The sequence below is a fragment of the Zootoca vivipara genome, chromosome 8 (genome assembly GCF_965207765.1).
Source record: "Zootoca vivipara chromosome 8, rZooViv2.hap1.1, whole genome shotgun sequence".
Taxonomy (NCBI): Eukaryota; Metazoa; Chordata; class Lepidosauria; order Squamata; family Lacertidae; genus Zootoca; species Zootoca vivipara.
The window spans coordinates 61,506,898-61,523,938 of NC_142591.1; the positions used below are offsets into that span (position 1 = coordinate 61,506,898).

General features: G+C 41.5%; 1 protein-coding gene across 1 annotated transcript in view; it reads right to left on the minus strand.

Annotated features, from left to right (window-relative positions):
* MMP16 (matrix metallopeptidase 16) overlaps positions 1–17,041 on the minus strand; it is a 181,452-nt gene that overhangs the window by 75,183 nt on the left and 89,228 nt on the right. The window contains exon 4 of the mRNA XM_035125050.3: positions 5,896–6,200. Within this exon, the coding sequence (XP_034980941.1) occupies positions 5,896–6,200 (305 nt within the window). The remainder of the gene's footprint in view (positions 1–5,895; positions 6,201–17,041) is intronic.

Consider the following 17,041-nt stretch of genomic DNA (forward strand, 5'->3'; position numbering starts at 1 on the left):
ATTTCAAAGAGTATTGAAGGACAATAGGCTTTGAAGGCAATTTCAAGATAGCCTCTGTTTGAAGGGCTGCCTGGGCCCAGTCTGGTTTAAAGATAAAGAACCATAAGAAGATAAGGGACCTTGAAGTTGCCCATCAACTGTTATCACCTGGACAGCATACTGAACAGGTGCCCAGTCCACTATGGTGAGGAATACTGTATTTCTAATTAAATTAATGTATGTGTGTATCTATCATAAATCAGCATATGCAAATATCTGGACACTTTTTCTGTCTCATTTCAAAGAGATGTTTGAAACTAAGACCACCATAAGTGCGGTGGGGTGGTGGGGTGATGGGAGGAGGTGAGTTTCCTTATATCCACATTTCTTCTAGTAGATATCGTAACACTGCTTGATAACATAACTTGATAACATGGCAAGGTTGGGGGTTGGGGGTATTTATTTGGCAGTGCGACATGGGGACCCTCTCTTGTTTCATGCTGCCGAACACCTGCTCACCCACCTGTTAGTTTGGTCGTGTCTGGCCTTGCTTTGTACTTTGGTTGGTCGCCTGTTTTGGAATGGGGCCGGGAAGGAATTTTTTCCAATGTGGGAGGTTGGCTGTGGCCACTTGGTTTTTGCCTACCTCTTAGCAATCGTCACAACTTTGTAAGGTTTGGCAGTTAGGCGTTGGTTTAGGGGAATGTGGGGAGGTGATGTGCAGCCATGACCTGCCCCTCCAATTAATAGGGTATTCCGTTAAAGGAATCTGGGGGTCTGGATCTCATCCGAAGCCCGGGGAGGGGCTAGGGCCATGCCAGGTTCCCCAGGAACCCCAGGGGTGAGCACCAGTCAATATACAGCCACACCTGTGTATTCAATAAAGTTGTGGCCAAAATTTGCCCATTAACCTTTAAACTAAATTCTGTCTCCACTGTGTCTTTATTTCCATGGGGGGTGGGTGGGTTTGGGGGCTCGGAGCACAAACAAGGATCCCCTTAAACTCTCAGAAGGCCCATGATCTGAGAACTTCCACAGTTTACAGCCCTGACATAGGCTCACTTCATTTTCTTTTGCAATAGTTGGAAGAACTTTCTATAATAGCTTTTGGAAGCCACAACTGAGCTTTAGCGAATGTCTTCAAATAGTTTAATGGTACTGGATGGTTCATTTGTTATACTGCCCTTCATCCAAAGACATCAAGACCAGGTAGCCTAGAAACAAAATGAAGTGCTACCTCAATACTATATTCAAGTTGTTTCTTTTGGATGGTGTTTTGTTTTCCCCACAAAACTTTATTGCCCTTGTTGCTCGGGAATTAATACAAATGCTTTCAGCTCAGGAGTAACTCCGGCGAGATTTATGAAAGCAGCAGCAACAATATATTAAGGTTTTACTGAGCACTCCAAGAAGTTGTTCATCTCTTTTGAGAAACACAAAATTCAAATTGCCTTCATTACCAGAGCAATACAGTGTAGAAAATGAGCCTGGTACTTTTCAAGGGGGTTGGCGATTTGCATTTTTGCTAAATAATCAAGCTGTTGCGTTCTCCCAGCCTCTTGGAGGACAGAGGAACATGCGAAGAACAATCACTCAACCAGCTAATCCTCTTGACGCTCTGGAGTTCAATTTCGTTTTTAAACAAACTGTCACTGAAGTTCTCGGCTGTTTTATAATATATTTTAAATGACAGCAGACCATACAAGGACTGTACTCACAGAAACCAGCATTTATGCCAGGAGCTGGGGCTGGGGAGTCTAACTCCGAAGAATCTACCTTTGATCTACCGGTAGTTACATATTTTGCTCTGCTGTGACTTTTGGATGTCTAAGATAGTGTCTTTACAAAGTGACCTTGCCTGGGGATTTTCATAACTCAACTCAAAAGGTTAAATGTATTTTTAATTACTTAAATGCATTGATTAGTTGTTTTGAGAATTTGTATGATCTTAATTCTGTTGAATTGTGATTTCAGTTTCAGTGACATTTCTTTAGTGAAAAATTTAACTAATAACTAAAAAGTTACAGTAGCCATTGCTGATTTAGTACCCGATGGAAGTAAACTGGAGTATGACCGGAGAGGCTAGGAGGAGGCGGTGGGAAAAGCCCTGTTTTGCTAACAGAACTCTGCGTACAGTTCATATGTTTGGGCCTAATTCTGTGAAACTCCCTCCCATTTGAGTTCAGACAGAACCCCTCCCTGTTGAACCTCTAGTACTTGACAAAGACCTTTTCCAGCAGGCATTTTAAGTGAGTTTTCAGATTTAACTTCGCGTACACAGCTAAGGGAGCAATTCAATTTCGCACTAAAGAGATCACTCCCTTAGCATAAGCATTTCTGCTCGGCTGATGGAACAATCTCCTCTTTCCTCCCTCCTGTGTGTTTTGTTCAGGAGTTTCTCTCATTACTCTCACTGAGCCATTTTTCTTTTTTGGGGGGAGAGGACCCTGTTGCACTTGGAAAAGTCTTGTATGGGCTTCTGTAGCAGGGCTAGCTGGCTGGTATATAAATTGTTGGTATATACATTGTTGAAGGGGAGGAAAGTACAAGCAGTGATAGTTGATAGGTGTGCTGTGCCAGCTTACATTTCCTCTTCGTATAACTTTCTGTAGCAGATTGCACAAATTCCTGCTGGTCTGAATGTAATTCTAAAGCACTATAATATACTGTACTGATTAATATCCAACAATTTGAATTTGTTATTGAATTATTATAGTGTTCTGCCCTAATGGCCACACCCACACACACACACACACACACACACACGTCCTCATCTTGTTTGATAACCTACAGAGTAGATTATTTCCTCTTGTCTATGAAACATGTTCTGTATATGCTTCCAGGAATCACGTTGTATAAAAGGGACATTGGGGCAACACTCTGTGATGTGATGATGACCCAATAATGCCTCAAGTGGCATTTATGCCTGATGCTGAGAACTGCTGCACCAGGAAATAACTACTTCAGAAGAGGAGTGTACTTAATTTGTGGTGTTGAGCTAGCACGACGACGATGCCACCCTCAGAGGGGCAGACATTGCAACGATACCCCACCAATCACAAAGGCTTAGAATTTGGCAGAGCCTTACATCTACAAACATCAGTGGAAATTTCACATATCCTAGTACCATGACTTATTGCGAGACAACTCGATATTAATAAGCTGCGGTAACGGTGGCTTGGCAAGATGAAGCAGCACAGCTGCAGCCACTCTAATATCTTGCTGTTGCTTCTCCCCCTTGAAAGTGCAACTTTTCCTTGTATCAGTAACTCTTCAAAAGCCTGGAGAGAGACAGTAAACAGTGCCTCCCTCGACACAGCTGCAGTAATCAGCCATGCCCTTTGCGCCAGCTTGAAAACCCAGAATTTTGATCCAAGACGCTTTGGCTTTAACACCAACTCCTACACTGCAGGACCCACAACAAAGCGAAAAAAGAATCAATTCCAAAACCATTTGTAAATTTGATCTTTAGTGAGCAGATCAAAGGAAATGCACTGCAGTGGGTGTCTGGCGTGCTTCTCCAGTTAGGTCTTTAATTAAAATTCTATCCCATAGCATTTTCTTCGGCGGCTGCTTTGCTATCGAGGTTCCTGGATTACCAAATGCGTCCTCTGATGCAGAGGTGAGATTTAAAGCTCTAAGTACACAGTAAACCATGAGGAGCAGAGTTCATTTTGCTGTCAAGGGGATAGGATTTCATCTGACATAAGTGAGAATCCTATAGGTTTCTGTGATAGTTAAGATCAATAAACTGCTGTCTTATTGAGCCTGCCATGCTGGGGGAAAAACCCGCACCATTTAGATGTGTTACTATGCTGGACTCATCCTAGATAGTATTAGATTAAATCCTTGTTACGGATATTTAAATGCAAAAATTGTTCAATAAAAGGCTGAGGGGGGGGGATCCCTGAAAAAGAAAAGGAAACAAGTCTCCACAGTTACCCCAAACCAATCAATAAACCTCAAGATACATTTTGTGTGCTCCTTAATTACCGCTTCTATCCTTTTCTTCTTGAAGGATCTTTTAATTTGAGTTCAGAACATAGTTCCTTCCTTTTACAGGCATCCCGAAGCTTTCCCTAACCATCTCAGATAACTATTCTGCCTTAAAAACCACATTGTTTGAACCCGACATCATGCAGCAAGCTAATCCATTTAATGTGCAGTGCAATCCTAAAATGAGGCTACTCAGAAGTAAGAGCCACTGGGTTCAATGGGATTTGTTCCCAGGTAAGTGACTATAGAATTGCAGCCTAAATCATGTAATTTACCACCAGCTTTAATTTGATTGCCAATCAAAGTATTCTTATTTTTTGAACAATACTTGCAGCATTAATTTCCAATAGCCCCATCCTCATATGTTATTCTGTGCAAACCTATATTATTATGAAACCTATATTATTATGTGGTTCCAGTTTCCGATTATCTCTTTTGATGGTAGCAAAAGAGTACTGAAAAATCCTTGGAGATTAAAAAATAATAATATTTATAATAAGGAGCAAATAAACACATCTGTGTTAGCTTTGTTATGAACCAGTATGATTCACCTCACCTGCAACCTCCAACCAAAATTATACATAGTGAAGTAGTGAATGGACATATTTCTCAATTTCCTAGAGCTAATTAGATACAGTATTTATTCTTGGTGTCCATACAGATGCAGCAGGCATGATTCCAGCTACTGAAACCCTATATAGGACTCTGCAAATCCCTATAAATACTGGGAGGGTGGGTGGGGATAAAAGAACATTGTATGTCAAGAATGGGTAAAGAAGATGGGCTTCTTGGTTGTGCAAACATTTGGCAGAACAAGAGTAATTGAGTTTGGATAGCTATGAAATCAGGTGCTATTCCTTCACCATGTGTAGAACGGGGTGTCACAGATGGTAATGCTAGGGTTGTCATTTTTCAAAAAGTGAAAATCCGGACAATAAAGTTTGACAAAGTTTTTAAAAGTTGCATCTGGTTTTCAGCATCGTGATATATCACCAGCTAAACATCATGATATACCGATATACAGTCATACCTCGGTTTAAGTACGCCACTGTTTGAGTATTTTCAGTTTAAGTACTCCGCAGACCTGGAACAGATTAATCCACTTTCCATTACTTTCAATGGGAAAGTTCGCTTCAGGTTAAGTACGCTTCAGGTGAAGTATGGACTTCCGGAACCAATTACATTCATACGGTACCTCGGGTTAAGTACGCTTCAGGTTGAGTACTCCGCGGATCCGTCTGGAACAGATTAATCCACTTTCCATTACTTTCGATGGGAAAGTTTGCTTCAGGTTAAGTACAGACTTCCGGAACCAATTGTGTTTGTAAACCGAGGTACCACTGTATCATGATGTCTGAAATAAAGATGGAGCTATGTAGATGCATTGGATGGCTTCACGATTTTCCCCACGGTGATTTTTGCATAGCTTTCTCTCTCACTCACTCATGCACACACACACACACACATACACACACCACAGGATTCACAATATATTGCCAGGTCAAAAATTATGAAACCAATATCACGATATGGACTTCAAATCAGCATTGGACATTATATCAATATATCCCCCAGCCCTAGTATCTGTTCATGCACCAAAAGCTATTAGCTTTAAAAATAATAATTCCCAGACATTACATTAACCAGGAGATAAATCTTTATAACATTTTAAAGCACACTGTATGTTCAAAATAAAGCCAAGCTCATCGTCTCTGTGAGAGAGGAAATTGTGCGACAGAAGATTCCTAGCGTTCCTTTTGCAAAGTTAAATCCAATTGCCAGCCACATTACCAACACTGAAATGCAGCCATGGTGGCTGTTGGGTACCACATTTAAGTATGCAATCAACCTTCGGTTCTGTATGTACATCATGTACTAGAGATAGAAATGGAGGTTGTTTAAATATAACTGGGTTCTTACCATCATGATTAGGGTTTCCCAAAGTCCATGGCTCATCTGAGTCAAAATGAGTATCTCCCCCAATTCCTGGCCCGGGAAAGTAAGCGTGAGCCAAAAATCCTCCCTCCCCATCAAAGGGAGAGCTGTCTCCATGAAAACCTGATGCAAAAATGATTGTAATATCCACGTCCCTCTTGCCATTCTCCAGTTCAACGTAAGGAACTTCCTCAAACGTCAGAGGGGTTACATTCTGCCACACGTCAAAGGCACGGCGAATAGCTTTACGGGTTTCAGCATCTCCTACTTTCGGAGTGACGTTCTTTATGCTGCAAACAAACAAAGGTAATGCCTTTATTAGTGACACTGCTCACTTCTGCTTCAAAAGCAACGAATTGTTTTGACACACTCCGTGCTGGGGGAGGGAAAACATTCTTAAGGGGAAAGAGTCAGCATTAATTATACTTAACATTAGCATAGTTCAAAGCACTACACATACATATCCTAGTTAAATATACTCACATGCATTACCTAGCTGTATCCATACATAAGGTTAAGTCAGGATTACTACCTCCAATATTGCAGATGAGCTGATTGAGGGTGTGAAAGGCTTGCCTAAGGCCATCTTTTGAGTTCATGGCAGAGGCAAAAGTTTGAACCAGGAGCCTCCTTAGTCATGCTCAGTCTCTTAGTCACTCTATTACACAGGTCCTCAAGCATTATTAGTAAGTGTCTGTTACGGCAGATCTCATTTTGGATTAGTTATCTGATCAGCAGCAGCTCAAGTTCTCTCCTCCCCAACTGGTTAAAAATAAACATCTCTCACAAAAACTTATTTGACAGGACAAGAACTGTCTGTTTTCATATTAGATAATAATTACAATTATTTAGTCAAATGATGGCACTTCCTTCTGATCAAAGAGATGCAAATTATATCTTATTATTGGTTATAACTAACAACAGGATAACAGGCTAGGCATCCACCCACCCAAGAAGCACTACACAAAGCATGATAATTAACAGGTACTTTTTAAGGACCGTGAAGCTATTGGTTCAATTCTTGGTAACTGAAGTATACAACTGTCTCTAATAAAATACTACTGTCAACACCAGTTGTGACTGAGGCACTGCTTCCAATGCCACACTGGCAAAAGAAACATCCACACAGAGGAAGAACTCAATGCTGAAGTTTCTGCCCATGCTAACCCTCAGGAAAAGGTATATAATAGTCCAGTTGGAGAAATTGCAACAGGGCTCATGACTGGAAGGGGGGCAGAGTCTGGTTTTTGAAAGGAAGGAAGGAAGGAAGGAAGGAAGGAAGGAAGGAAGGAAGGAAGGAAGGAAGGAAGGATCTTTAGACCCTTATGGAAAGAATGCTTCCAAGCAAAATGTGCAGGTAATTTTCTAAGCAATTTCTGTGAAATATGTCAGCCTACCTGCTCCCGCCTTCCAATCTTTTTAGCCAAAGACTGAAGTCAGAGATGTGATTGACAAGTGAGTTGTTTGGACACCAGACTATAAGAATGCCTGAGGTGTGAAGGAGCTGTTGTTAGTCTTTAAGTTACCACAAGAGTCAGACTTATTTTGTGGTCCTTTATTTCATGGGCTTCATTTTGGGAGAAGGGGGCCCCCCAACCACCTTAATCTGGCCTTGTATAGTGCATGGAGAAGGGCTATCACATTACATTGTATTTCCTGTTGCATGGTGGGTGGGTGGGTGTGACCACAAGTCTCAAATTACTCAGTCAAACATGAAATAGGAGTGTTCCTGGGACTCTCATGCCACTGGGCTAACATGGGAACACAGCTAGAGAGCCACCCCGAAGGCAACAACATCTTTCACCCTAACATGCTCCCTTGGTTGGTTTTTCTTTTTCTTTTTTTCAAATTAATATTTTTAGAATAGCATTTCCCTCACCCCACCCCCAAGTATGTAACAAATATATATGGAACAAAGGCTTCAAAATGAATATTCTAAAAATATTTCAATAGGAAACATTCCAGAGCGCAAACATGTTATGTAACAGTTATATAAATTTCCTCCAAATGTGATGCTTTGTCAGAGCAGAAAATTTTCATGAATAAAATCTTGGATGATTCATTGCTGCAATGTTATAAATCATCTCAGATTATAAGGCACTGCATACCTCCAAAAGTGCATATAGAGCTCTCATGTTTACATTAAAAAAAAAATTAACCCTGTTATATTTTACCTAGCCCATTCATAATCACTGAAAGATCAGGGTTTAATTAAGACTATTAGAACATAAAATGGCAAGTGGGGAGTTGATACCCCTGAAAGCACGTAAAATTCAGTGCACAGAAGCAAAATCAAGTTGGGAGAGCTGAGTATGTCTGCAAGTGATGAAGTAACGCAGCCCACCTCAGTAATCCAAACAAACAGCAATTTAGATGTCTGGATTATCCGAAGACTTTGGATGCCCTCCAAGGCTGGCTACTGCTGACTTGAGGAATGGCTGTTGCTGGCCCTAGCTAAGAACCACAATGCCAAGGGGTTAAGTATATTAGCCTACAAGCAGGCTGCGTGAGAGTGAGTGCTGGCTACTTGGCCCTTTCTCACGGCTTCTGTTCAGTTATAAGCAACACCGCAGTCACAAGCAGCCAAAGTGTCCATGCCACTTTATTCCTGCATTGCCACCATCAGAGGTGATTTGTTTCATATAATTGTAATTCTATATGCCTGTTGTCTTTGGAAGAAATGGAGGCAGTGAGAGATTTTACTTTCTTGGGCTCCTTGATCACTGTAGATGGTGACAGCAGTCACGATATTAAAAGACACTTGCTTCTTGGGAGAAAAGCAATGACAAACCTAGACAGCATCTTAAAAAGCAGAGACATCACCTTGCCTACAAAGGTCCGTATAGTTAAAGCTATGGTTTTCCCAGTAGTGATGTATGGAAGTGAGAGCTGGACCATCAAGAAGGCTGATCGCCAAAGAATTGATGCTTTTGAATTATGATGCTGGAGGAGACTCTTGAGAGTCCCATGGACTGCAAGAAGATCAAACCTATCCATTCTGAAGGAAATCAGCCCTTAGTGCTCACTGGAAGGACAGATTGTGAAGCTGAGGCTCCAAAACTATGGCCACCTCATGAGAAGAGAAGACTCCCTGGAAAAGACACTGATGTTGGGAAAGATTGAGGGCACAAGGAGAAGGGGACGACAGAGGACGTGATGGTTGGACAGTGTTCTCGAAGCTACGAACATGAGTTTGACCAAACTGCGGGAGGCAGTGCAAGACAGGAGTGCCTGGCGTGCTATGGTCCATGGGGCCACGAAGAGTCGGACACGACTAATGACTAAACAACAACAACAAATTGTAATTCATTTCTAGTTGCATTTTGACCCAGATTTATTTATCTGTAAGCATTTCTAGACTGCTTGATACACACATCCCTAAGCACTATACAAAAGTAATGTAAAAAAAACAATAAAACTGTATAATAAAAGCAGAAACATTTAAAAACAGGAATTCAGAAATAACAGGTCCAGCCTTGAGCCCCCCCAAATTGAGCCCTTGCAATGTTTTGCAATGAAGTGGAGGCTCCAGCTGGAAATGCAACGGCCAACTTTATGCGACTCTTCTTAAAAAGTTTACACATTTCCAGAGTGTGCCATACTACTCAAAATAATGTAATTTAATCAGGAGTACTTGGTTAAGAACAAAAGAAGTGCAAATAGAGATTGTAGTTTAAAGGAATTACAGCAAATAGGCCAGACTCAAATATAGCCACAACATTTTTTGTTTTGTTTTGTTGTTTTGTGATTTCATTCATTTGCTGCAGAAAGGAACACAGGCATCACCATCTTCTGGCCTCTGGATTTTTGGTGTGCAGTACACAATTTTGAAGGAGGGCAGCAAGGAGAATCTGTCTCCAGCAGAAATGGGAGGTTTGAAGCAAGAAGAGAGTTGAGTTTCCACATACATAGTGGTGGTGAGGGGCTCCTTCAAATCTTCAGTGGAACACCATAGTGGGGTCGGAATTACAGCTTGGAATCAGTCACAACAAATACAATCTCAGCTCCGCTCTGCTAAAGTGATCTGTTGCAAAGACCAATTGACTTCAATAAGGTCATGATTTCATGTACTGTTTTAGCCTTGAGAGCAAATAGTAAATTACTTAGTGAGTAAAACACTTGTACTATGTAAATATCATCAGTGTGGTGGTACAGCAGTTAACCACCATCTTCTGAAAGCAAAGATTTCCAGAAGACTTTGAGTTTGGTGACCCTTCTAGAATAAGATTCCTTGCCTTAAGGCAAAAAAAAAATCTGTCCTTGAGCAGAGGACGTTTTGCAGCCATAAACAGAAAAAAGTGACGTTTTGATACATGAACTCTAATAGTAATAACACAAGAGCACAATTTTAAGCATATACACAATTCCATGTGATAGATGAGCCTGCCTTGTTGATGACAGATGCAGGGAAGGCTGAATTGGAGAAATACATAGTTTTGTGCCATTTTCAATAAACAGGTAAATTGTTAAGTAGTCCCTTTCTGTCAATTTTGCCTTTCCGTCTAAAATGCAGTTGTTCCCAGACATCCACAGTCATCTATCTAATCTGTCAAAAAAAGGAAAAAAAAGCAGTAGCTTGTGACAACAAGCAATATTCTCAGTTTGGTAACTACTTTGAGCATTTGGTGCTTTTTACGGTAATTTCAATGGTATGGGAAAGACTTCCTTCATGGCAGATCCCTTTCACTGTTACACAATTTGTATAGACACCAAATAAGATGCCAGAAGGCTGTTCTTATATATATTAAAACATAAATATATTAATATAAGTATAAATGTATGTATCAGCCTTCAACTATGGGTCACAACAGAGAAGAAACAGTAAAATAAACTAGTGAATACAACAACAACAAAATTCCTAAAAGCAGTAAAATTTTATTTATTATACTACTGAGAAGGAGGAAAGCTGGGTTGAACTTTAGAAGCTACCAAGGTGAATTCCACCACTGCTAACAGAGTCAATCTATTCCAAGAAGCCCACAGAAAAATCTGCAACTGGCCAAACCAACTGGCTTTCCCATCAAGAGAATGACGTAACCGTGTTTTGTGACTGGCACCAAATTGTTCAGGATGGCACTGACTGTGAAGAGCTCCAGCAGGATCTATTTAAACAGGTTGGCTGGAAACTATGAACTAGTTATGACTGTACCATAAAGATTGACTGGAGTTGTGATACAACAGGTGGCTGTGCAGTGGTCAGCCCAAAATGGAAATGATTATTAGAAAAGGGGAAGAAGAAGAAGAAGAAGAAGAAGAAGAAGAAGAAGAAGAAGAAGAAGAAGAAGAAGAAGAAGAAGAAGAAGAAGAAGAAAGCATCTTTGCCTTGGATCCAAAGATAAGTTAACTGAAAGAAGTTCACAGAAGAAAAAGTTTCCCATTCTTGCCTCTCTACAACAGTGCCTACACCTCCCCCAGCAACCACTTGTGCCCTCCTGAATAATGTGGGATGGGGCACAGAGGGCTGCCAAGGGACTGAGTGGATCTCTACCTGCTCTGAGGCAATTAGCCTGCCCCAGCTGTCTCTCATGTGCCACCACACACTGCAGAGATCCCCTACCCACAAAAACCCACCTGGAGAAGTTTTTAAGGGAAGGGGATTTTTCCTTCTGGAAAGTTATTTCAATTAAGTTAGCTTAGGATTCAGTGAGTTATATCTACATCTGTTGGATTGTCACTGGGTGCCACTGGTTGTCCCCCTAGTCGATGAGGTTCATTTGATATCAACACAAAACTCCTGTAGAATGCTCTTCTGGTAGATTCAGTAGGTGCCTGTGGTCCTAACATTTGTTTGCTGAAAGTCTTAGTCACGTCTAGGGGTGAAGTCAAACTGCTGAATTAGTAGCACTCAAATGACCTTCCGAGGACAATTGCCTTGGCCATGTGCATGGAGGTCCTGGGCTGCCCAGACAACAACAACAACAACAATTTATTATTTATACCCTGCCCATCTGGCTGGGTTTCCTCAGCCACTCTGGGCGGCTTCCAACAAAAGGTTAAAATACAAGAATCCTTCAGATAGCAAAAGCTTCCCTGAACAGGGCCGCCTTCAGATGTCTTCTAAAAGTTTGGTAGTTGTTTTTTTCTTTTGACATTTGGTGGGAGGGCATTCCACAGGGCAGGGCAGGGGCCACTACCAAGAACGCCCTCTGCCTGGTTCCCTGTAACTTCGCTTCTCGCAGTGAGGGAACCGCCAGAAGGCCCTTGGTGCTGGACCTCACCCCCTCCCCTAAGCCTTACTGATGTGGTCCAAAGAAAAGCAGACCAATGTGCTTGGCACCAGCCTGGCTGCAGGAGTTGCCAGAAGGAGGCATACAAGATGCCATTCAACTATCTTAGGGACTTCACTCTGGATTTGTGTAGGGTTTACTTACTCCTTAGCTTTTTCTTCTCCTTAAGATATCCTGCCCGTCCCTGCTAGGAGTGGGGAGGGCAGCGAGAGCGACGCTGCGCCCCTTAGAACCTCGGGAAGGGCGTCCCGGGGGCAATTTGCTCGGCACAGCCCCAATCCGGACTCCCCAACTCTTCGGTTAGCTCTAATAAGAGCTCCGGAGCGAGGAGGGTAGAAGTCGCGGGGGCCATTTTGAGCGGCAACGTTATTCTAGCAGGGAGAAGCTTCAAGCCGAAGGCGGAGAGCGCTGGATTCTTCCGAAAATAAAACGATTGGAAAAGACTGTAAGTAACCTCACGATTTGGATTATAAAACAATTTGGATCTGGGAGAGAGGGGAGAAAAGAGGAAGCCACCCCCCCCACGGCAACAAAAGAGACAGTAAATAGAAACCCGAAGCCATAAACAGAAGATTTGCAATTCAAAAGGATCCCTCAAAGGCATCAAAGAGAATCTCCCCTTTGATGCAGGGTGAGAAGGGGAGAGAGACTGTGGTTTATGACTGCCCTGCAGCAAGAGGTAAAGACTGAGAAAAATCTTTCTTTTCCTCGGGAGCCGGCAGCCCAGACAACCCAGTGAGTTGATCAGGATTTATGAGTCAACTTTTATTTCACTTTGTATTTCTGGATTTTGTGGAATTTCTTTTTTGGTTTAAATGTTTGTGAAATGTGAGTTCGAACTTTATTGTTAATAAGACTTGAAGAATGCAGCCAGCTTGTTAAAATGGAGTCGAGAAAATAAACTGTGATCATATTCCACCCCACGTGACAAGTTTTGACCTTGGCAGGATTGAATTATGTCAACAAAAAAGTGTTCCCCTGAGTTCCAGCGGTCTGTTTTGACCTTAATGTGGGAAACAAGAATAGAGCTATGTCAAGAGGAGACACGACGGCAAGAGTTACAGCAAAAATTTCAGATGGTGATGGCAGAATATGATTTTTTAGGAGATGAAGCTTTTGACACTGAAAAAGATGAATGTGAGAATGACAATGATGATGACTGTGATTTGGAAGGAAAGGATGAAGATGAGGACTGTGATGATTCAACACAAAATGAAGCACACCACGAAAAAAATGATGACTTTACTCTACAAAAAGTTGGATGGAGTGCCCTGCTTTTGAGGGGGGCACGATTGGTATTATTGGAACTCCAGAACGCCCACAGGGAAGAAGGAAAAAATATGCAGAGAAGAGAAGAAATTCAGGGGTCCTGTATGGTGGCCTGGATGGCAAAAGACTGTAAACAGGGGGTGGGGTGAAGGGAAAGTGATGTTGTGATTATATGGATGGATTAACAGGTTTATAACTGGTCTGCTGATTATGGAATTTGCTGGATTGGGGGGGTGGAGCCGGTAATCGGGGATGTAAGGTTAAATTGAGAATAGTTATAGTTTTAAAAGTGAATGGATTTTGGAAAATGTGAAAATATGGAGGCTTATAGAGGGAGAAAAAATTAGGCACGGGAAGATAAAATGGGAGTTTGATTTTTCAGTGATTTGAATATTAGATGAAAATGTTAACAATTGATTTATAAGTTGTATAAGATACAAAGGTGTATTTTTATAAAGTAAGAAACTGTTGCAGATGATAAAAAAGGGATGAAAACCGGGGAGGGGGGGGAGGGGAAGCCCACAAAATATGGTTTTACAATCATGAATGTAAGAAAAAATTTTCTGTTTTGTATTGTTTTTTTCTCTTTTTTTGCCCTTTCTTTTTTTTCTTTTTTCCTATTTCTATTTTTCTCTTTTTTTGGTATGACAATAGATGGTTGGATGGATGGCCTCCTGCGTACTGCCCTGGTTTGCTGGAGCTCCCTGGTGGCAGGGGGGGGCTTTGGGGTCAGGGGAGGGGGAGGAGGACAGAAATCCAAGCATAAAATGGACCATCTCTGACTGTTCACATACATGGGATACTTCTGTGGCAGGGGAGGACCCATGTGGGTGGGTAGGAAGGAGGTGGAAAAGGTGTTTATGTATGTACCGTTTTTTTGTCTTTTTTGTATTCTGTAAAATTAATAAAAAGTATGTTCAAAAAAAAAAGATATCCCGCAAGGCAGTGGAGGTTTTGGATCAGAGTTTTCCTTCTCAAGTTGACGAGCCCCATCAGCCTTCTTCCCTCTGCACCACGAGCAGAAACTGCCTCCTTGACCGTTGGACCCACTATTGGTCTCATGTGCTCAATCCAATAGTTATTTTATTATGAACCAATTAAATTAAACCTCCACATTTAGTGACAGTATGCCTCTGAATAACAGTTAATAGGGGGCATGCATGCCTTGTTTATGGGTTCCTTGGAAAGCTCTGACTGTCCACTCTGGGAAAGAGGACCTGCGACTGAATGAAGGCTTGCCATCGCCCAGCAGGGTCCTTATGTTCTTAACAGACCCCACCTTACAGGAGAAGCCTGCTTCACACTTTGAGAACTGCTACTGAATTCTCAACATAGTTCACCCATTAAGAAAGCAATTTCGTACAAAGTAAACTCAAGATACAGGGGGAAATCTTATTGCCTGGAATACACGAAACAGAGAAGAAACTACTAAACACAATATAGGCAACGGAGTGAAGTGGAAACAAAAGATGGTTCAAGAGGTGTGCAGTTAATCACATTCATTCATTATCTGGGGGGAAAGGGATAGCTAGCGAGTGAGTTTTCCAATTTTTCTGACTATACATAACAGCTCAAGATGCAGACATCTATGGTAAAGCAGACAGTGAGCTCTGTAGCACTTTGTCTCAAAACAAGGTGACTGGTAATAGAATGGGAAATGAAACCCAATGTTGGTAAGCGTATAGTAGGAAGAAACCCTAACTTGGATGTAAATCAATCAGGGAATATAAGTCATCAGAATCAGTGTCCCTAAAAGGGAAGGGGGGGAGAGAGACTGCTAAAATAAGGGGGGAGAGGAAACATCTTATTTAAGATTATACCCTGATTTATTCTGGAAGCTTAGGATGAGTAACATCACATTATGATATTAGCATAAAACATTATTCCAGTGCCCTTAACTGAGCTACGTTACAAGATTGTACAGGATTTCCCAGAAGAATACACAAGAAGGACTTTGCATGTTTGGAATTTAATATATAAATACAAATGAGTATTGCTCAAGCAAAAAACCAAAAACAAAGCAAAAACACCACTTCCTAATCATGTTCAAGGAAAATCCAAACATTTCAGCCAGAGATGTTCTAGGGCTATCTCTTCTGCAAGCAAGCTTCATAATATCCCATCTTTAAAATGTAAGATTTTTTTTTTTAATATGCCAATGAAAATATACAGAAAATGAGCAATAGCATGAATAGGGTTCTGTTATTTATACTCCTCATCAGACCAGAACAAGGAAATGCCCTATGAAATTAGGATGAAATTAAGCAAATTGTTTTTGACACTAAAATTTCATTGATCTTTGGAATCATTGGAATCTGCTTTATAGCAAAGTAAGGCCCTCGGTCCATCTAGATGGGCTTTGTTTATATTGCACTTCTCCAGGGCTTGAGGCCTACCTGAAGATGCCAGGGACTGAACTCAAGACCTTTTGCCTGCAAATCATGTTCTCTGTTCACTAAGCTATAGTCTTTCCTCTATAGAACCTGCTCTCCTGGGAAGCTACTAAATCTAATAATATAACTCGGTTCAAAAGAGTACTAGACAAATCAATAAAATCAATCAATAATGATGAGTGTAGAAGTTCAAAGGATTCACATTCTCGTACTGTAGTGATAAAAGATCTAAGGACCCTAAATTTCTGGAAGTTGTAAAAGTGACAGTGCTCACCCATTATTTGGTTTAAATCTACCTCTATCACACCAGTCTTAAACATGGATGGCCGTAGCAAACTTTAAATAACTTACCCTGGCTAGATATAAAGGTCGCAGTGTATATTTTCTCTAATGGGCCAGCTGTAGAACAAAGGCGGAGCCTGTGGGTATTCTGCAAGCTTAGATAGAGTCAATCCCTTGAGCCACTACATCCAACAGGCCTCCTGGCTCTTTGTTTGCATCTTTACATGTGCTTCTGCCTCTGATTCTGGGCTGCTCTCTGCCACAGCCTCTTCCTGCTCACTAAACCCTGTTGGTTCTTCAGCTTCCAACACCTCCTCCTCCCAGTCTACTCCCTCTTTTCCCTTTGACCAGCGTCCCACCACCAACCCCCTGTCTCTGAGCCTTCTTCCCTTGGGGGTACCTCCGGAGGACCACCAGCTGCTGTCCCCCACCATTCTTCTGCATCCAGCCAGTCCATGATGCATGATCTAAAAGTGTTAAGAGAATTACACCTACACACAAAAATATATATACTTCTATAAAGGCATGAAAATGCCAGTTTTTAAATCAATCTAATTCTACTTTGGCATAGACCTGAAGGCCCCCAAATCCATAAAGCACTCCCCCCCCCCAATGACCTGGTGAGCATATTTAGATGAGTAGACCCCACTTTTGTTCTTCCTGAGCAATTTCCCCAGAAAAGTTGCCAAGGCTGTTGAAAGATGTTCATAGAGGTTTAAAGGGAGGCAAGAGGTTAATTTGATAGGGAGAGCTTCAAAGGAACACTTTATATAATCACGGACCATTTGGACTCAAGAAAATCATTCATTGCTTCCATAGCTTATGAGCATTTTCTCCCAAGGCATGCAAATCAATATTTTCAGGCTGCACACCAACATCATTGTCTTTGACAAATCATATCTCAGTAATAGAGCAGCATTTATTTATTTATTTATTTGCAATGCTAAAGCACTTACAAGT